We start from the raw sequence: 25034 nt of genomic DNA on the forward strand, positions 1-25034 counted from the left end.
TGCACTGATGTCATTGATGGTAAAGGATGGCGTTTTTTCAGAGTTGGGGGTAGAACATGTAAATGCTGCAGATCTGCAGAGAACCAAAGGGGAGGATGACTTTTCTTCATTCCCGTTCTTCCTTTTTTTTTTACTCTTAACTTCCCTCAGTACATACAAAATGATTTTATACGTGCTTCTATAATCAAACACCAAAACTATAACTTCACCACACATTAAATGTATTATTTAAACTCGTGCATTTTCCTCTTATATTTCACCATTTAAAAATTACACAAACTAATGAAATCTTTCATTGGTGGCAAAACTCTGTATGCAGCAAAACGTTAGCATCTCATTAAGATTTTCTTTTCTTGGTTTCTAAATGAAAAGATGCAGACAGGTGACAAAATAAACGGAATAACTATTGTAGCAGCTTTATAAAATAAACATGTAACACCAGAACATCTTCAGTGCAGCTTGGCATCAATTCTGTGGAGGCATAAAGCACAGCTTGTCGTTTTGTGTTTCGGTGATGGTTTAAAATAAAATTGGTCCAAAATCTCCCACGGGTGTTCTGCTGGGCTGAGATCTGGTGATTGTGAAGGTCACGGCAGATGATTCACACCGTTTTCATCCTCATCCTCGTTTCCCATGGATGTCATCCTGAAAGAGACGACTCCCATCAGGGCAAAAATATTTCATTATGGAATAAATGTGATCCCTCAGAGCAGCTTTGCATCGATTTACAGCAAACCTTCACTCTAGAGCACCCAAACCAAATGTAGCATAACAGATTCACCAGATATCCTCCCTGCAGGGGTCAAGGGTTTCAGGCTTTCCCTTTAAGTTGTCATCTACCTGTATACAAGCATTCTAAACTAATAAGGTGGCCATGATATACCTGCAAAACCTCAGTGCTAGTATTTTCCTCCACCATGCCTAAGCAGAGCACGGCTGCAGATTCCTACTCATGTTGCTAAATTGAGAAAAAGTTACGATGGAGGCCTGTTGTTGCCATCTTTGGTCACATGGTCTTTTTCCATCATAAAATCAATGCCATACTCTTATAACTTTCAAGCGTAACAGACCTCAAATAGCATTGATCTGGGGCTAAATGTGGCCTCTAGTGGTGAAGTGAAAGCTGTAAATTGAAGCAGCTCAAGTGAACATGTGAGATCAGGCCAGGCACATCTGCACTCTATGAACAGAATAATATCATGAGATTGGAAATAATTGAGTAAATTTACTATTTCAGTAAATATCAGATGTTGTTTCGGAAAACACTGCACTGACTTGGCTGCTCTCCCCCCCCCCCGTCATTTTCTCTCTAGCTCTTCACATCTGTCAATTAGTGATAATGGACCACATCGGCCAAGAGGAGACCACTCCCACACTCCCTCTCTATTCCCTCCCTCCTTGACACACAAACACACACACACACACACACATCCACTCTCTCTCTCTCTCCTCTGTCTTTCTTTCTATCTCTCAGTCAGTAATAATGGAGCCCAGCAGTCCAAAGAAGATCCAGTTCGCTGTGCCTCCGCTGCAGGGACAGCTTGACCCACAGGCTGCCGAACATGTGAGTGTATCCGAGCATGTGTGGGCCAAAGAGTTTGGCTCATGCATGTGAGAGCTGAATGGGGCTTTTATGTCCTGCGTGTGTTATCAGGAATTTTCGGTGTGTGGGTGCAGAGCATGTGCGCAAGTCGGCATTATGAAAACGGCCGTTTGTGTATCTGGCTGACAGCATGTGTATTTAATGGGTACGCTGTGTTTGAGCTGCAGTGCATGTGACACTTTTAAGTGCTTTGTTTTCACATCTGTTGGTCAGGCGTTTAAGTGCAGGAGATTTATGTGACTTTGAATAAATGATATGAAGAATTACAGAAAAAAATACACACTGAAATACCATTTAAATAATTTAACAGTGACTTATTTACTGTAACTTCCATAAACTTTTACATAGTGTATTTACTCCCATCTCTTCCAGGAATCAGAAATGCTTTTCCTTGTTTGTTTTACAAGTAGCTGATGACGGAAATCCCAAGAAATCTTGCTCACCTTTTCTTCTAGGTTACTTTGGTTCAAAGGCATTCATGGTAAAATGGGATAATTCTTACTAACTGACCGTTTCCTCAAATGTGGAGAAGCCTGGCAGAGGCACATTTTTTCTTTAGCTGATCCTGAGTGGCTCTAAGAGGAAGAAGCATAAGCTGCTTTTACAGACAAGCTTAACCGTCATATATCAGGGAGTTGCTGCTCTTTGCTTTTTCCTGACATCTTTATGGACTGTTTGAGGAAGTTGGTGATGAACAGTGACTGATTAGGGCCCCCTGCATCTAATGTTGGGGGAGTGACTGCCTCAGAAAGTGTCAGCATTCCCACAAATCACAGATAAATTTCACAGATGGTTTTAAGAGATACCATCGCACCAACCTCTCCCTGTCAAATAAACAATGAACGACAGTGTGCATTTTTTACTACTGGCTATCATTTTTTTCTTTTCCTGAAAAGCCACCTTCCAGTAAGGGTCAAGTGATCTTTTTAGTCATATATGATTATAGACTGAATGCCCTTACTGTATAGTGTTTACTTCAATGTGCAGTTGTACACCCACAGGCTGGTTCTGAGCCAGGAAAACCCAGAAAACATGCACTGCAAGGGTCAGGGACTGTTGCCAAAGTGTCTGTGCATTAAATCTTTGGGAATATAGACTACGAGTTGCATTTAAAAATTAGAAATTTGGATTTGAAATGTCCTCAATATTACACTCTTCCAAAGAATGAGGTAGAAAAATAAATATTAAGTCAGGCAGTTGTTAGTTTACTTTAGTTAGTTACTTTATCACAGCGTGGTTTGTGGGAAAGATGTGCTTTTAAACCTTGAATCAAGTAATAAAAGTTTAAGTAGCAGACTGTAATTTTAATATGCACTGGGGATCATAAACCCATAAACCTCACCCTGCTAATAAGAGTACACTGTTACATTTACACAGATGCACAGCGTTGTGTTTCTTTACACTGCGATAGTCGGGACAGTTTGTTCCAGCTGGTATTTTTCATAAAGGTTTATTTGGACAATGGACTGAAGTTAGTGTTCCCAAAGCCAACGAATGATTTCAAGGGTTAATGATGAAAATGTGTGTGTGTTTACCTCAGATCCGCCGCAGAAGACCAACTCCTGCCACTCTGCAGATCTACAGACAACCTGGCACAGGTGAGACAGGGAAAGAGGAAATGAGAAAGGGTGAGAGGTAGAGTGGGAGACGGGCTGCTGAAAAGCAGCAGCTGTAATGGAACCTTTATTAGATTACTTTTGGTAAGTGATCTGAGTGTTTAGAGCGGGCTGATGGATGCCTGCAGAGTGTGTGTTTGTGCTCTAAGCTGTTATAAATCCCTCTACACGGGAACCGACTGATTGAATAATCACGCTGATTCCATTCTGTGAGCTCAGCTCTGAGGCTGGTCCCATTACAACTGCACTGAGCTCTGCAGGCGCCCGATTTGGTTTTAAGCTGCCATTTTGTCCATTTCTAAAGAAAGAAAAATCCCAAAAATGTTGCTTAAAAGGGAAAAAAAAAGCCAGAGAGCGAGACAGACAGAAACAACTTCAGTATCTTCAACACACAGAGAGAAATATTCTCAGCAGAGGGCAGCCACAAATCATCTCGATCTTTCTGTGCATGATTGGCTATGCTATGCACAAAAAGAATCTAAAGCTCATGATTTTCAAGTCTTAGTTAAAGAAAGGACTGTTTTCATTTTTAAACCTTGGTTATTTTTCACTCCTTCCTCTTTATCTAGCAAATGACACTCAAAACACAACAGTGAGAGTCTTGAGAGAGGCTGCACATAAATCTAAATGTTTTATCGTCTGTGGTATAAACATGAATATTCTTTTTAATCTCACCATTTCCATTAACCAATTATGACCTAAAACCACTTTAAATTTGTAGTTCTTCCTAATTTTCAGTCAGTTCACCCGACGGTCTGTAGGAGGAGAAGCAGCTGGCAGCTGTGAAAGCAAGAAGCAACCACATGCTTTCAAATAAGGTCACTGGGACAGGAACTGCAGACCCAATGTTCTAAATTTGCTAATTAGTTTCAATATTTTTCCACTCTTTGAAATGATGGCAGATATGTTTCACATTAAGTTAAAAAAAAAACCCCAAAACATTACTGTGGCTGCGGTCTGCAAGCCAAAGTGTTCTTACGCAAGGCACCCGACCCTGAGTTACTCCTGATGCATTCAGAGTGTTATTATTTTACAGTGAATTATTTAACCCACAAGTTTCAGAAGAGTCACTAATATTTTATAAAAATTTAGGAACTTTAGGAGTGGCGATTGCAGCTCTACTGTGTTTTCTCACAAACTTTTATACAGCCAGTCTTGTTTTTGCAAACAGAGAAATCGCCCCCTACTGGTCATTAATAGGGATGCAGGTTAAAAGCGCTGCAATCCAGAAGCTACTTTTGCACTTTCTGTGTTTATACCAAATCTGTCACAGTGGCCATCGTAACAGTCAGGCCATAATTTAAGATCTGGATATTACATCCATCTTTTGTATACAGTCTGTGGTTTCAATGAGCACGAGGACGAGTAAGCAGTGGTGGCCACCCGGAGAAATAAAATGTTATTTTCTAAATTGCACAGACCTGCAGCCCTGACACAGACTGAGGACAGAGATGGAGTCAGCTGAGATGTAACACACATGTAGAAAGAGTCATTACTATTTTAGCCGAATAAACCTTTTCAGGCTTTACGAGTGCAGTGGAAACACAGGCAAACAGCAGAATAGGAACCCTTTAGCTTCTTGTAACAGGTTCCTGGCACTAAAAGCTTTTGGTGCTTTGAGTGGGATTAAGGCTGTTAAATCAAAGCAGACACAGAAATACAAAAAGCAGAAAAGTTGGAAGAATAACATGAAAAACTGCCAAGAGATGCAAATCAAGCAAAACAAGATGCACAACAGAAACAGATGTAAAGCAATAAAAAAAATACAGATCCCATTATTGACAAATAAAAATTATGCTTAAAAATGTATTTATACTATATTGATATTTCAACTCATCAATAATATCATAACGGTAACTGTTCTTTTTGTTAATTTGTGATTTAGGTTTTATGTGTTTGCCAAAAATAAAGAATGAAATAAAATAACTAATTCATTTCTCTACAGACAAAATCTTCTATAGATAGCAATGACATGTTTTGACCACAGTAAAAATCTGACAGCCAAAAGTAGGTGCAGAAATAATAGAAAAAGATCTGAGCAGATGGTGAAGAAACAACCACAGAGACTCAAAACTGAATTGTTTTGCACCTCCTCCCGTGTGGGTGTATTGTTACTGCATGCATACTGGTGAGGGGCTTTTTACATGACCAGGGGCCTGTTCTCTCATAATCCCTCCATGCCTGTATGGGCGATCAATACTGATTAACACGACCAGCACCAGTACATGTTGCACTGGGAAGCGTACAAACTGCAGCTGTGCTGTTTTTGAAGTGGATCACAGCATGGCTTCAGGCCACAGAGGAAGCCAAATTACTAAAAACCCGCTACCCATTACCCATGTGGTGTGAACTAGCTGGCAGACCCCGCCCCCCATGAGAACTCTTAATGCCAGCATTCACACTACTGAGCTGGAAACCTGATAATAAGAAAGCAAAGAATCAAAAGAAAGAGGTGGATTTAAGGATAAAGCTCAATTTCTGTTGTTTTATCTCTCCTGCAGATGTTGGAGATCAGAACAATGCCAGTGGAGACTCACAGGTTTGTATATATAGTTGTAAATGCACACAGATACAGGGAAAAGAGAAACTTAGCAACAGGTAAACATTTGTCAGATGAAAATAATAATCTTCTCTGTATAAGCAAATTTAAAAAAAAAAAAAAAAAAAGACCTCCACGATGTTAGCGACTGATAAAGTACTGCAAAACAACCTTTTAGTTACATTTCTTTTTCACATGACTGTAATCAGTCTCATCTATGACAGAAATGCAAAATATCTTTAAGGTTTTCAGTCATTTTATGAAAAAAGGAATTTAAAAATACTAACTATAAAAATTAGACAATCTTTAATAAATCTAGAAAAAAAATCAAATTTTGATTTTGTATTACTGTATCCAACTATCACTTTAACATCATAGTGTAGATGAACTGGAGGCAACCACCCATTATAATGAAGTGTTTTTTTCATCCTTTTAAAAACATATTCATGTTTCAAACCATTTGACTGTTAGCCATGGTTCACTGCAAAAAATAATGTATTGATTATTGAATGAAAAACAATTATTGGAAGATTTTTATGATTAAAGATTCACAACAGCAGATAAATAGATATGTTTGGACTCCACTCAGTCATTTGACGGTTAGAGGAGAATTTTCATTTTGAACTTTTGTCACAAAGATGATTTTCTTTTCTTTTGCTCTGCAGGCTTCAGAGTCCTCTCAGAGGAAGCAGAGCACCTATGCCCCACCCTCCATGAAAGGTAAATGCACAGCTGGTTCCAGCCTCGTCTCCATTTAATTAAAAAAAACAACAACAACAAAAAAAACCCCAAATGTGTACAATGTCTATAAAAAGCATAAAAGCTCAGTTTTCCCTCGAGGAGAGGATTATGAGGATTTATGTGGTGCATCACAAGCCCAAATGTTATCTATTGTTTTAAAAGCCACATTTTTCCTATAATTAAAACACCAACGAGATGCACCAGAAACAACAAAGACACCAAAATGTGCATTAAAACAATAATGAAAGACATGTAGCATCACTGATAGAAAAGCAAAGATTCTACATGTTTAAGGAGCTGCGACAGCGTTTGTCTTTGTAGTCTATGAAAAGGCACAGAAACAGAAATAAAAGCATCTACTGTTGATGTTTTTTTTTATAAATCAATTACACATCTTTGACTCAGACGAGCTTAAAGTTTTGGATAATTAGCAACAGACTCTTTATTGTATCTCTTTGGCATCATCAAAATCAGTCTGATTTGAGGGAGACCGAGCCGACAATCCGCATGTTGTTAGAAAATGTTATCCAACCAGCAATATTCAATAACTAACACATGATTTATAGTCAGAATAAAAGCTACAAACTTGTCCTTATGCGTGTATTTTCGTTCAGTCTATTGATTTTTTTTTCTACAAAATTTTGATACGATACCCTCTAATGTCTGCAGTGTCATTGCTTGCAGCTGTGTACACACTAGTCTCTTCCCTCCTCTCTTAAGTTTTGTGGTATCTGTATGTTCTGCCTTTAGGATGGAAGCTCTGCTTGTTTTGCTTCACATATTTGTTGTTCTTAAGATTTCCTTTCTTTAGTCTGAGTTTTAGCCTTGTTTGTTCTTTAGCCTCTGGCCCTGTTTTTCCCAGCCTGTGATCTGATTTCCAGCTGGCAGCATGACAGAGAGAAGATAGTCAGGGTTACTTCTAATGGCTCGTCTTTTTTCCTTTATTATCGCTCACATATATATCCTACCACAGCGGTGGGTGTTTATATTAAAGGGAATCAGGCAAATGTTTTTTAAAAAAGAAGAATCCTCTGTAGGCTCATTTTCAGACAGCTTTTTCTAGTCTTGGTTCGGGATGAGAGCACATGTCCTCAGGAAGATGGACACGGCTCTGGGCGTTCAAACTTCTACTTATGAGGAGAAGCCAATGACAAAATCTAGAGGAAGGGTGGCTTTAAAAGCAAAGAAAGGCAAAAGAACCTGGTTCAGACAGAAGACGATGAAGTAAGGGCCCCAGCATAACATGAATAAAAATGATTCTGAACTGTTAATCATGGAATTCTAGAGTCCAAGATTACAAAATTATGAAGGTGGAACTGAGCAGAAGAGGTCCTCTTTAAAGTATGGATGGATTAATAACCACTTATGTCAAATATAGTTCATAGAAATGCTGTACTCTAGGCCTAATAATAATCCCTCCATCAGCTCCTCACTCTGCTCTCTCCTCACTCATGAACAGGACTCAGAGATACGACCTAAACTCGTCTACTTAGGGCAGCAACTTGTCCCACTCTGGGCGATCGTGGCTCAAGAGTTGGGAGTTCGCCTTGTAATCGGAAGGTTGCCAGTTCAAGCCCCGGCTTGGACAGTCTCGGTCGTTGTCTCCTTGGGCAAGACACTTCACCCGTTGCCTACTGGTGGTGGTCAGAGGGCCTGGTGGCGCCAGTGTCCGGCAGCCTCGGCTCTGTCAGTGTGCCCCAGGGTGGCTGTGGCTACAATGTAGCTGCCATCACCAGTGTGTGTGTGTGGATGACTGGATCTGTAAAGCGTTATACAAATACAGGCCATTTACCATTTCACTCCACCCTTTTCCAACTGAGAACCATGGCCTCAGATTGTGAGGTGCCCATTCATTCCTGCCGCTTCATAATCGGCTGTGAATAATGGTCTGATGAATACTTTGATCAGAAACACAGATTTGCAGGGACTTAATTGTTTGAACAGATTCATTTGTCAACTCAGGCAGCGTCTCAGCTGTCGCCAGCAAAACAATGCAAAAAGCACCCGTCTGATGTCTTTTAGCATGACTTTCCTGTAGCAGTTTTTGTCATTTTGTTATCGTCGCTGGAGCTGAATAATTGATGAAACTATTATAGAGATTCCACATGGAAAGCAGGAATCAGAGGAAGTGATGCAACTGCTGCAGAACAGGAGAGGCTGATTGAGAAAAAAGAGGGGGAAAAAAACACACTGGTGATTTTTTTATATCCGGGGAGCACGGACAACTCTGCTTTAGGAGTACGCAGAAAAAGGTGTGTGTTTTAGGGGGGAAATTATAAAGAGGAAAGAAAAAGAACGCAGCACATATACGTCTGGGCAGAGAGTGCAGCACTGACTTGATTCCGGGAAGTGGAGACTGTAAAAGCTTTTCTTTTATTGATCCCAGCTGAGTGAGTGTGTATGTAAGACTAAGTGAAAGAGGGAGTGTGTGTGTGTGTGTGTGTGTGTGTGTGTGTGTGTGTGTGTGTGTGTGTGTGTGTGTGTGTGTGTGTGTGTGTGTGTGTGTGTGTGTGGCTAATAGTCTCTTGAGTAACTGCCTATGCCCTAAATCCATAGCAAGCATTTACATTTTGTTGGATAAGGAAAATTTTTTTATTTATAAATCTACTGTCCCAGCGCGGTGTTTAATATGTTTTCTCTCACTGTCGTACTTTTTTAAAAAAAATATTATATTTCATTAAAGCCTCATCAGGCACACACTGTTGACAAAACAAAAACCTTTAATTCAAACAATAAACAATTATTATTAATACACTTTTAAGTTTTTAAGTTTAGTTCCAACTATATTAACCTTGATCTGTGTGTGATTCAGTATTATATTTGACAAACTTATAAAATACAAAAGTTCTTCCTTAACAGCCTAAACTTTTACAGTAAATCAGCAACTGCAAAAAATCTACAAGTGATAGTTTAAGGAGCTTGAAAAGAAAAAGCGTATGGATTTTTTTAGGTTTCTTGAAGACTTTTTACCTCTCACCCGAGAAGCTTCTTCAAATCTGAGAGCAATTGGTGGAGAGTCCCAGATTTGAAGACCTATGTGAATGTTCCCAGGAGGGTCATGGACCCCCTATTGATCCTCTACCTAATCACATGAGCCAAGGTGTGAAAATGGGTGTGGGTCACAATCAGTCCTTTAGAGATGTCTCTACCAATTGCTTTTAGAACTAAAGAAGCTTCTCGGATGATCTTCAAGAAACCTAAAAAGGTCCAGATGCTTTTGTTTCCAAGCTCCTTAGACTACATTCAACTGGATGACTGAGAACCTTCACAGACTTCTTCTACAAGTGATACATATTCCTCTGGTTTAACTCTGATGTTACTAGAAGCCCAATCTGTTTTGCTCTCCTTCAGTTTAACTTTTTGGTCTTCTAATTTGGTCCCTTTCATTTTCATTCTACAAATTCCTTTTTACGTTTGCTATCTTGAGCCGTTCCTGCACTAAAGTGATGTGCCTGTAGTTGAAGTGTATCTCCACTAGAGGTGCTCTTCTCTCCTCAGAGCTTCAGCTGGGGGTGGAGCAACACCTTCTGGGGGCAGGGCTCTGTGAGACAGACAGCGAGCTCAGCCCAGTCACAGCAGAGCTCTATGTTACCGCTGCAATGTGGAGTAATCACAATGGGCCAGAGGAAGCCAATGGGAATGAGGCGAGTCTGCTGTTAGCCAATCAAGAGAGAGGAATGGCAGAGAGCAACAGTTCAGGGGGTAAAATATTTTTAGCTGGGCATACATAACACCAACTGGTCAGCAGTGTACTCCAAAAAACCCCCAAACCAATCACTTTTGTCTAGTTGTTACACAATAATGACTTACTTTGACTTCAAGGTCAGCTAGTTTAGTGACTTCCATGCCAACTAAATGTTGGCAGAGGAAAATTGAAACCCAAAACACAGTTCTCATACCATAATCTGACTTTTTGGAGTAAACAGTTGGCCTTACACACACACACACACACACACACACACACACACACACACACACACACACACACACACACACACACACACACACACACACACACACACACACACACACACGTTCATTTCAAGACTAAATTATGATATTGTGAAGTTGCCAGCAGCAAAAGCCAGATTAAGTTGCATGCAAGTACTGCAGATAAAGTGTCATAAAATAAAATAACAAGAAACAAAATTATATTTGCATTGATGCACGGTATTACCTTTTGGACTATATGGAAACAGCCAGTGCAGACATGCTTGTGCAGTCCTCTAAAAGACCTAACATTAAATAGCCCATCAGTGATGATGCTATTTAAATTGCTAACCTGAACACTTTCCACTGTTTTTAACGCTCACTTCACTACAAAGTAATTGTTTGTTATGACTTTTGTACCTTCAGGTGTAGGGATATTAAACAGCACAAACATTTGGCCAACACCGGTGAAGAAAGTTGTGTCACTTGAACCCGTGCAGATCTAGCTATGCTTGCATACGCAGAAACTATATCAGTGTCATTTATAGTACTGCATTGAATATAATAATAGGTATGGGCCTACAGGCCAGCAGATCCATGTTATTTTCCTTTCTAAATTAGGACCCATGTATTCAGGCCTGGTCAGACACTTGTGAGCAAGCTCCTCTCCAAGGTCAGGCTGAAGGGGGTAATTATCTTCTGAGCAAGCATGACCCATTATCCTCAGGAGATCCTCCAGGGGCCACAGACAGCATAGTTAGAAAAGGGGGGGATTCATGCTGAAAGCAGACTGTTGAAGTGCCTTTTTTTAATAAGACTGGCACCTCCTGCCTTGGAGAGAAGACTCAGGTATAGCTGGAGAGATTACGTGTCCCAACAGAAAGGCCACAGGATCCACTATGAGGAATATTACAGTGTTGGAGAAAGACATTTACAGTACTGTGCACTAAAGTACACTGAAACTGAACCTTGGATAGACGATAATGAGTGCATAGATGCAGTGCAAACAGTTTACTGATTAGCCCAAGGACAATATTTCCATGAAACAAACTGTAATGGGATGTAGTTGCATCGAGTTTGCTCATTAAAATAATAAACAAGCTCGCATTTTGCCAGTGCAAAAACATTTCAAAGTTGTGTTTGCACTCAGCTTTAAGTCTTCTCTCCTTCCTGTATAGCCATGAAATTAACTGTTGTTCAGGATTTATTAGCGGAGTTTTGCTTCTGACAGCAGAGTTATGCAGACACACCAGTGTATAAATTCAAACGACATCGATCACTACAGCAAAGATTCAATGCAGTACTATAAATTAAGCTCTAGTCTCTCAGCTGCCTGCTCTTATCAGCCACCGCAGCCTAGTCCTGAGAAAACCACCTCCCAGCAACGCACAGCAAACAGAAAGTCAGATACGAGCAGGTGAGGAAAGCTGAACATCGAGCAGCTAAAGAAGCAGATATTTTTTTTAGCTAGTCTATTAGAAAGGAAGAACTGCGACTGTAAACAGCTGCTGCTTTTACTCAAATCCTGAGTGTCCAAAATCTGCTATTTCTCTAAAATAATCACTGATGCACATCCTCTAACCTTCACTGTATGCTCACATTTCCATACTAACAGTCTGTGATTTGAAATTTGTTGAGAAGAGACTACTAACAGCACAACTCCTGTGTCTCCCTCTCTTATCTTCCTGTGGCTTTGCATGATATTCCACTCTTGTGCCTTCTTCCATCCTTCCTCTTCTCTTCCCATTTCTCAGATTTGTCATGTGACCACAAAAAGGAAGTGTCCAGTCCGGACTCTGTCTCCCGATAGCCGCCTTTCATCTCCTCGTCTCTCAGTAACAGACTTTCCCCTTCATCTTTCTCACTGGTGTTCATCACATCCTATTAACACTCTGCTTCACTCTTATGCTACACCTATATGCAGTATGATTTGATTTGGTAGCAGCTCTCACGCGCTTTCATGCGCACACACATGCACATAAAAGATTTTAGCTGGATGTACCAACTTTAAAAACTTTGGCTGTAAAAATAAAGATTATATTCAAGCACGTCTTTGTCCTACTTTCTCAAGACCGTTTAAAGAAACATACGTTTAGGCTGAAACATTTTTGCATTTGGGGTTTGGCTTCATGTTGAGTGTGGTTTTAAGCAACAGCACATTTTTTTCCTTCCTCAACAAAAAAACAAAAAACAAAATGTCTGACGATGTCTTATTGTCTCTCCTTTAAATATGAAGCCATGTGGGATAGAGCAGAGCAGACTGAGACAACCATTAAGAGATTAAAGCATTTATATCTGCAGCGACGTGACTATCTGGAGATCAGCATCTGCACATCACTGCATTAACATGTGGAGTTGTAAAGGAGTGCTTGGTTTATGCAGCACGAGTCCTGGTGTTTTTAAATCCCAAGGCCGTGAGAGGGGGGAAATAAAAACAATCCACAGACAGGATGTGCTGTGAGAAGAAGTGGCTTTACTATCACAAGTGGTTAAATGCATCGTTATCTGGTTTATCTTTGAATCCTGCTTAAAACTGCATCCTGTCAAAAGTGGCAAAAGTTCAGGTTAGGCAGCTTAAAACTGCCTTCATAATGCAAAACTGAGTTAGGAGTTTTAGTTTGAAAGTCAAAATTTCCAGAAAACCTGACATTTTGACTCATGGATGGAAAAAAGAACAAGAGAAATAAAGGACTTTTTATATATAAATACTTAGCATCTTATAATAATGTCACACTATTAAGAATTATGCAGTATTATAAGTACAGATATATCATTATGACAATGGTTATGATTATTATTAGTAGTGATGCCTTTACACGGTGTAACAGTAACAGATGGATAAACAAATCTGTATTTGGAATACTAAGGAGGACTATGATAACTGTACGGTATCAGCAAGTGCTACCAAATACTTTTGTGTGTTCATTATTTTTATTTTTTGTCCTCCAGTTAATGAGAATTAGGAGGTCTTCATCAATTACTGTGATCTCACCAGGTTAACTCTTTCCTTGCACTTCTTATTCATGGACATAATGGCAAAATTCATATTTTCCACTTTTAAAAATCTAAGAATTCCCATTTGGTGTTTGGAAAGGTTGATGGTGGAACAAATCACTTCACTCTCACAAAAGCAGCCCAATGTGGCACACACATCTCAGATTTTCACACTTCATTTGTGTTATTAATACACAGTCCATCGTTAGGTGGTTGCTAGGCGGATTGTGAAGTAGTCAAATAGTTAACGTCACGATATACTGTGTATATAAAAGGCTTGTTGATATAAGTGCATGTTACAGTCATGCAATTAAAATCATAATATGCTTTTACAAGGTGTTATAGGAGCACGAGCTACAAATGTGTAATTTTGGGAAGCATGATGATGTCATCATATGGGGTGGAAGATGTACCTGTGCGCCAGATCATGTAGGAGGAGTTTACAAGCAGATTTTTGTATCATTGTAAGACCTTTTTTTTTTTTTTTTTTTTAATGTACTGACTTTTTTGGAGGCACTGACCACAGTGTCTGTCACGTTTTTAAAACCTGGTTTCTTGGTTACTGTTGCAAAGCTTTATCTAGAAAAAGTATGTGTCACAGATGTTTCTGATTACTACTGAAACCCAACACATTATCTACAAATTTGTGTTGACAATTCATGTCCATGAACACAAATAACTATTTCAGATTCTGCGTGGACAGCAGGGTGTTTCATTATAAGCCATAATTGCAGTGTCATTACCTTTCCTGCTCTCACCTGTAGTTTGGGTTTGGTCATCTCGCCGTGCTTCTCTTTTCAGCTCCGTCTCCTCACCCTCCAGCTGCAGCTGACAGCTGCCCCTCCTGATTCTGCCAGAGGTCTCTTCCTGTTCTGGGCAAACATTTCAACTCTGAATAACCATCAGCTTTTCTCAAAGTTTATCTTGGTTGATTTACAGTTCAAAATAAAATTTGAGCTGATGTCAGACATGTGACCTTACAGCTGGCTCAGTGTCATTTAAACCACTGCCTTGATAAGACTCAAACAAGAATTAATTTATGTTATTATTCTATTGATTTGAGAAAAAAATATTTTAAAATGAGAGAAGAGTAAAAATGCTAAGAAATAAACATAAAAGTCTGACTGAGCTCTAACTCTGATTTCAGTTTCTAATCTCACAATTAAAGGCTCGCTTCACACGTCCATGATGCTGACACTGTTGACAATGAGTAAAGATTGTAAAGAAGCTACACGTATGAGCACACATCAAACAGAATTATCCTTATAGGGGGGAAGAAAACAACACTAAAAGTTCTTGCTGCATTTACCGTCTGATACGATAAGGCTGTAGTTGTGTTTGGATGTTTACCTCTCATTTTCCAGTGTATTACAGTGTTCTCCTTTAATAACTTCTAACTGCTAGAAAACTAAAAGTTGGATGCTGCCCATCAAACCTAAACTCTTGTACTCGTGCAGCTCATGGAGGAGTCGGGTGGGAGCTTACAGGGCTGAGGAATAACTGCATAACAGGCATGAAAAAATAGTTTAAACAGAAAATACTTGGACATCTTTGCCTTTTTTATCCACTAAGGGAGATCGTGGCTCAAGAGTTGGGAGTTCGCCTTGTAATCGGAAGGTTGCCGGTTCGAGCCCTGGGTTGGACAGTCTCGGTCGTTGTCTCCTTGGGCAAGACACTTCACCCGTTGCCTACTGGTGGTGGTCAGAGTGCCTGGTGGCGCCAGTGTCCGGCAGCCTCGCCTCTGTCAGTGTGCCCCAGGGTGGCTGTGGCTACAATGTAGCTGTCATCACCAGTGTGTGTGAATGGGTGGATGACTGGATGTGTAAAGCGCTTTGGGGTCCTTAGGGACTAGTAAAGTGCTATACAAATATAGGCCATTTACCATTTCTAAATATGTTTCTGAGTCGTTTGTGCTACTGAACATGAATGTATTTCAGTAGTCAGAAGCCAAAGACATCGACTTTATAACAATAACATTGTAAAGCTGTCGTTCATTAAGTATTTAATATATAAAGCTTCTCTTGTTTTGTCAAAACACGAGCTTCTCTAGTGTTTTGACAACACGACAGAAAGCTTTTCAAAAGATTGAAGTGCTACACTCAAGTTAATTATATGACAATATTATGATCATGTAATGGTTTCTTTTCATTGCATAGGTAATCAAATGCATACACCTTCAAGGTGTATGAGAATCATTCGAATACAGTAGAAACTGAAATTCACTCAGCAGACTTTGGTACATTTGTCGCGTGTGTCTGTGCAGGTAAGCTGGAAAGCTCTGTGCCAGAGGAAGAGGAGGAAGGCAGCGCTCAGGACGACTAGTCCAGCAGAGAAACCTCAGCACTGAACAGGCGGCCAAATTTATTTGTGGATATTCTGGACAAACCCCAAGACGGATTCAAACATCCATCTCCATCCAAGTCAAGCACCTACTGTGCATGTCCGGGCTTGTTGGGAAAGCTGACCTGTGTGGAGGTTATAGAAAGCTCAGTTAAGGTTTTAATCACAGTAGGTAAAGAAACGTGTTCAACCAGCATCTCCTTCACTTTAAACAAAAGGGGAACAGCCCAGCTGACAGTCACCTGACCACAACTAACACCCAAGTACATAACAATTAAAATGAGCTCAGATTTAGTTCATAAATAAGGGCAGAAATATGTTTTTTCCTTAAACAGAAGTGATTAAAAAAAGAACCTTAAACTGCCCCAGATTTTTAAATGCTTCTGGTGGGAAACGAAACATTATCATCTCAAGCTTGTCTTAATATATGAAGGAAAATTGTTTATACAATTGTTTGTTTATACATTTTATATCATTTTAAAGTTTTTAAATATCAAGGAGGAAATTAATCTAGGTACATTTAATTCTACCTAGATTACATTAACTACAATGGATAGCAACTAGATATAACATGGGATCTAATACACAGTTGGCAAATTTCAAAAATATAGGATAAATGAAAATATAGCAAAAATGTTATCATCCAACTTCTCTTCTACGTGATTAGGAGGATTTTCAAATATGTATTTATACATGTATTATTTTTAATTTGCATACATTTCCCACCAGAAGTTTTCAAAATGTCCACCGTGAGATTGCAGCTTGTAGGCAAAGCATATCTTAAACACACAAAATACTGCAATAAATATTGCAGTATTTTGATCGAAGGTTGCATTGATTGTCGGGTTGACCCTAAAGGTTTATAAGACATTCCTCAAACATTCTGCCATCTAACTGGAAAAGCACAAATATTACTGGCTACACTCAGGTGCAAAGGTCATTGTCCCTCCCCCTTCTTTTTGTGTCTTATTGAACTGCACACCATGTAAAAGTTCTGTGTTGCATTTAATTTTAAAAGTGTTCTTGAGATTTGATTCCTGCAGTTTGTTGCTGCAGGAATCAAATCACTTATTATAGCTTTTCATCATTTTACTCACTGAATGGTTTCAAAAATCTGCATCCAAGCACTGGAAACTGCCACTTTAATTTGCTGCAATTCTGCATCATGATACATTTGTCTACATCTACTTTTGTTTTTCTTCAAATAAACTGGATTTGATGAGGAATTACTAAATGTACCACGTATTATTATAATGGATTACTTTGAAGATGAGTTATGTTTTTTCATTACCATATGCTTTTCTTCTTCTGCGTACGTGATCGGCATCACCGGCACTTATAAATAACTGCAATAACTTGTCAAATTTGACGACATATATGCTACACCCTCAGCCACCAGGAATTTACTGTATACTTTTTGTCTTCATCTTGGATGCCTCCTGGTGGCTTTTCTATGACACAGCAAGGCTACCAAAGTAGTTTTGTTAGGAATGCCATAAAATCTTGAATAATTGAATAAAATAACATGAAGTAACAAAAAGCAACATCTTATTATTGATTTTTTTGAACAGTTGTTTACTTGTAGATCATTGCAGGAGTCCTGAGTAGATTGGTTACCTGCTGCGTAAAGTCTAACTTGTCACCTGACTGTGAATTACCCTTGTGTGTTCATACTTACTGGTTTTTACCTCATTCATCGCAGGTAGTGGCACACACTCAGAGTTCAGGTCTGACACAGCCCTAAAGTTTATTTTATTCATGTCATTTTAAGTTACAAGTTGGAATCAGAAACACAAAAAAAAAAGAGAAGAAAAAAAAAGAAGTTATAAAGTAAAACAGCAACCATTCCACATCAAATGGCAGAATGTGTCCACGGAGCTGTCCTTACAACCTCATAATGCAAACTACTGACTCGCCACAGAAGAAACACCTTTTTTTTCTGTGTTCCTGCTACGTTCTGTAAATATGACTTCACTTTGCAGCCACTTGCAGAATAACTCCAGCAGTGGTTAAAAGTCATGAGTAGTATGCAGAATGAACCTTCAGACAGAGCCCTGGGGTTAGTATTACACTAGCAAAGGGCTAACTTAAGGAGAGTAAGGTTTGTGTCTCATTACGTAGCCCCTGCTGTGCTCTGATTGAGGAAGAAAATAAAAATCAGACTGCACTTTGTAAAAGTTGTCCATCTGTCCTTTAAGGTCCCACACAACCGTCGCAAATATGTAAGAGTCATTGGTGGATGCCCCTTCGACCAGAATTTGCAAATCCAGTGAAAGCGGCACTGAGGGTGAATAATAATTGTTTTTTATTCTTATTGCAGCTCCAGTTCATCTTATGTTTTTTTATTAGTGTTAGGTGGTTAAAATGACCTTAGTATTAAAGTTAAACAGTTATATAACTGGACTATAGATGGTCAGCTATCATCAGCTGCTGCTAAGGTGCCTTTGAGTAAGGCGTGCTTCCCCCAGCTGCTTCAGTAGGGCTTCAAAAGAACAACGAAGCTCCTTTCCAGGAGCCACGAGTGGACTCGTTCTGATTAGGGGTTATTTTGTAGTTTTACTCTACCGCAGACAACATGTAGCACCTACTGCAGCGTCAGTCAGGGGAGCTGAGGGGAATACTTGCAAGTGTTTTCTTTTGCTTGATCCCACTGTAAGAGTTTAACAGAGCTGCCGCAGAGCTGGCGTCAAACACTGAAAACGCCCAAAAAAAACGGCATTTCTCACCACTTGTCAACACTCCAATCCTTCCAAGCCCTGATACACACTTTTCTTTTTTTTAGTGTCAACACATTTGGCAAATCGTCATTGTCGTCGTCATAAAAATAACAAAACATAAACATTAAAAACAGACAGCTTCACATCAAAGTAGAATACAGATATTATATCTTTACCCACAAAATGTTCATGTTACGACTAGCTAGAAAAAAAAGAAAGAAAACATCACCATGTTATACAAGTGTGTGTCCGTCTGAATATGTGTGTGTGTGTTTGTTTGCTAGGAAATGGTCGAAGATTAGTGTTTGGAACCGTAGATCTGCTCAGGATTGTGTATCTGTACGCGTGTGTAAACTCAGATTAACGAGCAACATGTCTTTCAGTATCAACACAGGAATCCTCACCCCGCATCCATAAAAGAAATATAATAAGAATAATAATAAACCCCACAAAAACATCAGAATCATTTGCATTCTCAAAGTAAGCATCCAAAAATCCATCACCACATAGTAGTTATCAGCTGGCCACTAAAGTTCTCAAAACTTTCATTGCAAAATTAAAAAAAAAAAAAAAACAAAGGAGAAAAAAAATATTTTAGTGTCAACTATATATATATACTATATATTTATACTTTTGTTCTTTATACCAACCAAACATTATGTATTTTTTGTGTTGCTATGGTCGTGGTCCCTGGCAACATCATGGAAACGGTACGATTAAAATAAAGACACTGATCCCCCAACTTCATCCAGCTCGTGTTTCTGTTCATATGTTGTGTTTTTTCCCTCCTCTTTTTAATTTGAGCACTTGTGTTTCATACGCTCTTCTTATATTTTGAGTGGATTTGTTTTCAATGCTACGCGTTTAGTGTTAAATGCCGACAGTGTTGCTTTTTTGTCCGAACACGCTGAGGCTTTGTAGGCATAGATTAGTGTGTTTAGTTTGGATTTAGTGTACTCTGGTAGTGTGTATTTGTTTTGTCTGTACCCCCACTCAATAGCAGACTATAAGGTATGCCTTTGTGTGGTTAGTGTCTGTGTGTGTCTATGCATTAGCGCTGATGCTCTGTTTGTAGACGGCGTGGTAGGCGTTTCGCAACAGGACGTAAGGGAAACAGGACTCCAGCAGGTCCATGGTGAGGAAGGGAGACTCCTGCACAATCTGAAGCAGAAACGAAATGCAGAACAACTCTTAGACGATTGGAAATATACGGTAATACTCAGAAGTAAACTTGAATGTTAAAAATAGTTCTGCACTTCAACTTGAATCCATTTTTTTTTCACATCCTGATATAGCTTTGATAGTTGCTTTTTAGGATGTTTTACTTTTAAAAGAGGAACAAGTGTCGACAGATAAAGTCTCCTGTACGTAGTTTTCTTACCATGTCCAGCAGCAGGTAGACAGATTCTCTGTTACGTGTCGTCATCTTGTCCGTTTCCTGACCGATCTTCAGCAGGCTGGATGAGGCCAGCTACACAGAAACATGTTACAGACTGATGTTAAGAGTCTCTCAAGTCAAGCTTCGGTTTTGTTTTCGTATCAGTTTTAACTAAACTTTAGAATTTCTTGACAAAAATTGGGAAATTACACACCATTTCCAAATTTATCAAAGAAAATCTGACTTAACTGCATAATTACTGGAGCTTCAAAGACATGTAAGCACTTCATGACTGCTTGTCTACTCTGTACTTCTTATAACACAGACTGTTGGTAATAATGAGCCACAATACAAAGTCTTCTAGGGATAACAGTTTCCTTCCATAAGCCCTTCAGTTCTCCTTGAAATAGATTCTGTAAGCTGCTGTAACTCGAGGGATGAAACTCATTTGTCTGAAAGATACCTGGTATTTTGATAAGGGTGACGACCAAAAAGCTCACATAGATGTTCAGCTGGACTCAGATCTAAAGACTATGAAGGTCATTGCTTACATCACATAATTTTCATACACATCAAACCATTCAGCGAGTCCATGACCCAAGGTTTGGGACACTGTCATCCTCAAAGAGACCATTCCCTTTAGGATAAAAAGGTTTCATCAAAGGACAGAGCTGATCAGGATAACTTCGAAAGGGGACCCGAATAACGGCTCCAAGCCATATAATAGTCACCGGATACCTCAGTTGTAGGTTTTTCCTTTAATTTGTTACATTGCGTGTTTGATGTTGACATTATGATGAGAGATTGTATATCCCCCTATAAGTTTAAATGAATCTAATTATTCTGCGTATCTTCTACGTCAGAATGCAGACATGATGCCCTAAAGAGCTGCCATCACAGCGCAGTGCTACACTAGAGAAACCCCAGTTATAATGTAAAGTTCTCTAAGAGTAACAGAAATGCAGTGTCTTACAGCCAGGAACTCTTTGAGGCGGTCCTCTATGCTTCCCTTGTGGATGGTGAAGAGAGCAGCAGCGATCTGGTTGATTGCTTTGGCCAGGCAGTGGATGTTGTTACAGTGGCCTGTAGGAGGCAGCAAACACACACGATTAGCTGAAGAAGGAGAGATTATTGACTCGGTTTAATTTCTCACATGTGACTTTCACAGCAGAGGAAATTTCAGGCTTATAAAACATGGATCTGTCAATCCTGGGCTTCATTTCTGTATCGCATGTGACATGGATGACAAGCACATGAATATAAAACGCGCGTGTAATCGTAAGGTTAGAGAACGGTTAGTGTGGCTGGACCGGTGCGACGTGTTAAGACCTGCTCCCGGCAAAACCAATCACTCGTCGGGACACAGTCTGCATACTAACAATGGTGGAGCCCATTACAACTCATTATCCTTTTCAAATGTCCCTTATTAACAATGGCGCCTTTCATTTCAAGGTTGTTAAGTGGCACTGTCTTGATAATTCGCGACCTTGAGTTATAACTCTCTTCGATACCTCATCAAAAGGCCTCATGTATCTGCAGCGATGCCCCTCCGTGGATCTAAATATCAAGTCTGTATAACTGAATGAATCTTTCAGGCAAATAAATAAAAACAAACACGGGTCACATGGGCTAAACAGACATTTAAAACTGATTAATTATTTAAAAAGTACACATAATGAAGATGATAATATGGCTCTAATGAACACACATAAATCAATCTTGGGGCACAAGGTCGACGTCATTTGCATGCAGAAACTGTCTCGCGCGTTGAACGTGGTAAATTTTGTTTCTTACAAAGTGGAATTTCTTTCCCCCAGCAGTGAGTCACAAGACGGGCTTATTATCCCCTTTATTAATGAATATTAGAGCAGGAAATGGAGGGCAAAATGATGGAGAGGAATCAATTCGTATCACAAATATACTTAAGTGCATCATGTATTATAATTTCTGTTCCGTAATCATTTGAGTCACAACAATTACTCCAGAATCTTTCCTCCCATAGAGTCTCAGCCGGCCTCAAACCAAAGTCAAGTCATTAAGCCAAACACTTTTTTAAAAGAACACACCTGGAGTGCAGCAGAATGCATGCATGGCATCTGTAATTTCCAGAAGGTAACTGCTGCTTGTTAGGCTAACAGCAAAAGTGAACATAACAAAGATTTGTAATGTGGGTTAAACAAACAAAGAAACCTAAAGCGGAGATGTCAAACTAATTTTACATCGTGGATCACAAATGCCCCACTCTGATCTTAAGTGGGCTGAACCAGTGAAACTCCCCTTTCTGTTGGTGGAAACGCATTCAACTAAACATTTAATCCCTGACTTATCCTAATATAAGAAAACTGAGTGTTCAGCATTAGAAATGTGGAGATACTGGAAAAACAGAAACTTTTCTCTCACTTAATTATTAATCTATTACATAAGTATTTCATGTAGTGTGAATGGCAGTGGGGAAGATCAATATTTACCAACAGAAAAAGCTGGAAAACTTTTGAAAATACAGATCCAGTGGACCCAACTGGCTTCTGGCCTCCGGGACTCATTATTCCACACCCCTGACCTGAAGGCATCACCGTCATGTTACTGTTTTTAACCCAGTAATCAGATGTACATGTTTTTCCTCTCGACTCTAGTGTCTAGCATGCTTTTCTGTCTCGCCAACCACTACGTCCATGAATCTTCTCAGCGGTCTTTTCTTCTCCTTCCTGTCTGGCAGCTCCATATTCAACTCCACTATTCAAACCATCTCATCCTACCTCTCTAACTTTGTCCTCAAACAGCTCCACTTGTGCCGTCTCTCCGATACACTCATTTCTAGTCATGTCCCTTCTGGTCACTCCCAACCAAACAAATCTGAGCATCTTGAGGGAGGCTGCCAACTCCACCCTGCCCACACTCTTCACCTCTGGCCTGTAGTGTTTTAAAAATCAGTCTACTAGGTGGCACTTCCTTTGTGGTTCTCAAACAACAACAAGAAAAAAAAAAAGGAAAAGGAAAACATTTTTAAACAATACCAGCCTTTTACACGTTTTCTTTCCACTGCCTACATCCTCCATATAAATGAAGCAAGCAGCGAGCTATCATTACCGCTCAGCTTGAGGGGGGGGATGCCATTAATTTTACATCCTGTCTCGCTATCACTGGCGCACGACAGACTTCTTTCTGCACACAGATACGACTGGCAGATATAGTTTGCAAGGCAGAAAGTAGTCCCTGCATGAAAATGCTCGCTGCAAGGTTGGTGTGTTTATTCCGAGTAACTGGGTCACAATTTGTGGAAAGAGACATTAATGCTGAGTTTTTCCAAATGAACTTTTTGGCACCTTAAATACCAAAATGGGAGAAGCGTTTCTTTCTATTAGAATCAAGAGAAAGCAGACATCTCTGCTAATAATATCTACAGAGCTGGCTGACTCACACCAAAACAGTCTAGATGGAGACACAGCACTGCAGGCCACAGGAAAAATATAGAAATGTGATTTTAGGATGAACCGCCACTTTGAGTCTTTGAAGTTTCGTGCCTTCTCTTTATTGCACTTCATACTGCAAACATAAAATCTGTGTGAGAGAGAGTCACTTTAACTAGATCTTCTTAACAAATCTACAGAGCATGGTGTCCTACCTTCGATGGCTGGGCTGTACTGCGACATCACGTTGCTGGCAAGTGTTGGCAACGAAACTGCCACAAAGACCATCAGCAGACAGGCGATCTTATACTCCTCCTCTGGGCTGATGTTCTCTGCAGACAAACATCGTGATGGTCATACAGATGAATTGCGTGGCTCCTGGATGGTGGTTGTGTGTGACCGTGTTTGCGACTCACCGCTCTTTTGAGAGGACAGAGCCACCACCAGAGCTGGGTCGATCTCACAGGGTAAACCTGCTGCTGAGGACAGCTCGTAAACGTTCATGGCCACCTGGAAACAGACAAAACATCCACATGAACGCAAAGAGCGGGACATCCGGAAGCGCATCTACCTCGACAAGCCCGTCAGTGTGTTTTACCTTCATGTCCGTCTCTCGGGGAATGTGGTCCTTGAAATCCTCCACTGAGCTGACCAGGAAAGGAATGTGACAGGACAAAACCTGGAAAAAGCAAAACCGACACAGACCACTAAGACGGAGAAAGATGGAAGAGGAAATACTCTAAAATATTTATAAGTGTGCTTTTCAGCAGCCACTATCAGGAAATCTCAGACTGAATGAGCAAGGGCCAATAAACGTGTACCTCAACACTTACACTGAATGTCTTAATTTAATGTGTGATTTCAGAGTGCTGCCTGATATTTTTATCCTTTCACTTTTAATAAGCAGCGTTTCCGGAAACCAGCTAAATGTCAGTCTTAGAAGGCTTAGGTCAGTTAATCCAGTTCTGGAACTTGGTCCAACTCCAACTTCTAAATTGCTAAATCCAGAGGACCAAAGAACATGAAAGCTTGTAAGTATAAACCATGATATTTATCATTAAAAAGACAAGAGGGGAGTAGCTGGAATCAGAGCCAGGTTTAATTCATATTTGATGTAACTCAGCTTATAACTCAGCTTTAACCTGACAGGGACATAATGCAAGCTATTGTGATTGTCGATGAGACAGTCTAGTAAGACTGATTTTGGCCATTTACAGTATAAAAGATGATGAGGTTCAATATTAAAATGCCTACAACATCTACTGTACCTTTCTAAATGAAAACATTTTTAAATGACTGTATTTTAATGCCATGAATATGCCCCAAAGCTGAACAAAGAAATGCACATTATTATAGTTTTGTATTTTCTAGTTTTAGTTTTGACTTTTTGTTTTAAATGAAGTTTAGCTTCAGTTAGTTTCCAGAGTGGATTTTCTTATTTCGGTTTAGTTCTTGTTAGTTTCCGTGTTCATCTTAGTCTTTTTAATTATTACTGCATGCTATTACTCTGAATGTCGCAGAGAAAATTAGTACAGGTTTTACAATAAAAACTAATTTTTCAAACGCAGCTGACCCACGGTGTGTCACAGTATCGTAAATAGTCAAACTTTCCTTTACATTTTCATTTTATTCTATTCAAGTTCACAAAATTGTTTGAGTTAATTAATTTTTTTCAGTATTTTTTTCCACATCCAGCTTTAGTTTTAGTTAATTATAATAACCTTGATTGACACAAGTTGCCAGTATTTATCTCCTCAAAGTGGTATATG

The 25034-nt window shown here is 39.6% G+C and overlaps 2 protein-coding genes across 4 annotated transcripts in view; one reads left to right on the forward strand and one right to left on the reverse strand.

Annotated features, from left to right (window-relative positions):
- Nucleotides 1-1416: 1416 nt before the first annotated feature.
- Nucleotides 1417-16192, forward strand: LOC146619653 (protein phosphatase 1 regulatory subunit 1C-like). 2 transcript variants are annotated; one of them, XM_085369148.1, is made up of 6 exons: nucleotides 1417-1564; nucleotides 3144-3201; nucleotides 5721-5758; nucleotides 6424-6478; nucleotides 9998-10201; nucleotides 12184-12239. In XM_085369148.1, the coding sequence occupies exons 1-6, from the start codon at nucleotides 1484-1486 to the stop codon at nucleotides 12237-12239; spliced, it is 492 nt and encodes a 163-aa protein (XP_085225274.1). In that variant the 5' UTR covers nucleotides 1417-1483. The 2 variants fall into 2 exon arrangements, with proteins under 2 accessions (XP_085225274.1, XP_085225273.1); XM_085369147.1 differs by lacking the exons at nucleotides 9998-10201; nucleotides 12184-12239 and adding an exon at nucleotides 15687-16192 and having other exon boundaries at nucleotides 1431-1564.
- Nucleotides 16193-17504: 1312 nt separating this feature from the next.
- Nucleotides 17505-25034, reverse strand: part of nckap1 (NCK-associated protein 1) — a 37337-nt gene continuing 29807 nt past the window's right edge. For both annotated transcript variants that reach the window (XM_085369610.1, XM_085369609.1), the window contains exons 26-31: nucleotides 23864-23944; nucleotides 23682-23775; nucleotides 23481-23597; nucleotides 20832-20941; nucleotides 19862-19951; nucleotides 17505-19641 (exon numbers count right to left, since the gene is read on the reverse strand). In XM_085369610.1, coding sequence (XP_085225736.1) covers nucleotides 19525-19641; nucleotides 19862-19951; nucleotides 20832-20941; nucleotides 23481-23597; nucleotides 23682-23775; nucleotides 23864-23944 — 609 coding nt within the window. In that variant the 3' untranslated portion in view covers nucleotides 17505-19524. The remainder of the gene's footprint in view (nucleotides 19642-19861; nucleotides 19952-20831; nucleotides 20942-23480; nucleotides 23598-23681; nucleotides 23776-23863; nucleotides 23945-25034) is intronic.

Source organism: Diplotaxodon limnothrissa, linkage group LG13 (genome assembly GCF_057381915.1).
Source record: "Diplotaxodon limnothrissa isolate DT_005_m linkage group LG13, D_limnothrissa_male_GT1.1, whole genome shotgun sequence".
Lineage (NCBI taxonomy): Eukaryota > Metazoa > Chordata > Actinopteri > Cichliformes > Cichlidae > Diplotaxodon > Diplotaxodon limnothrissa.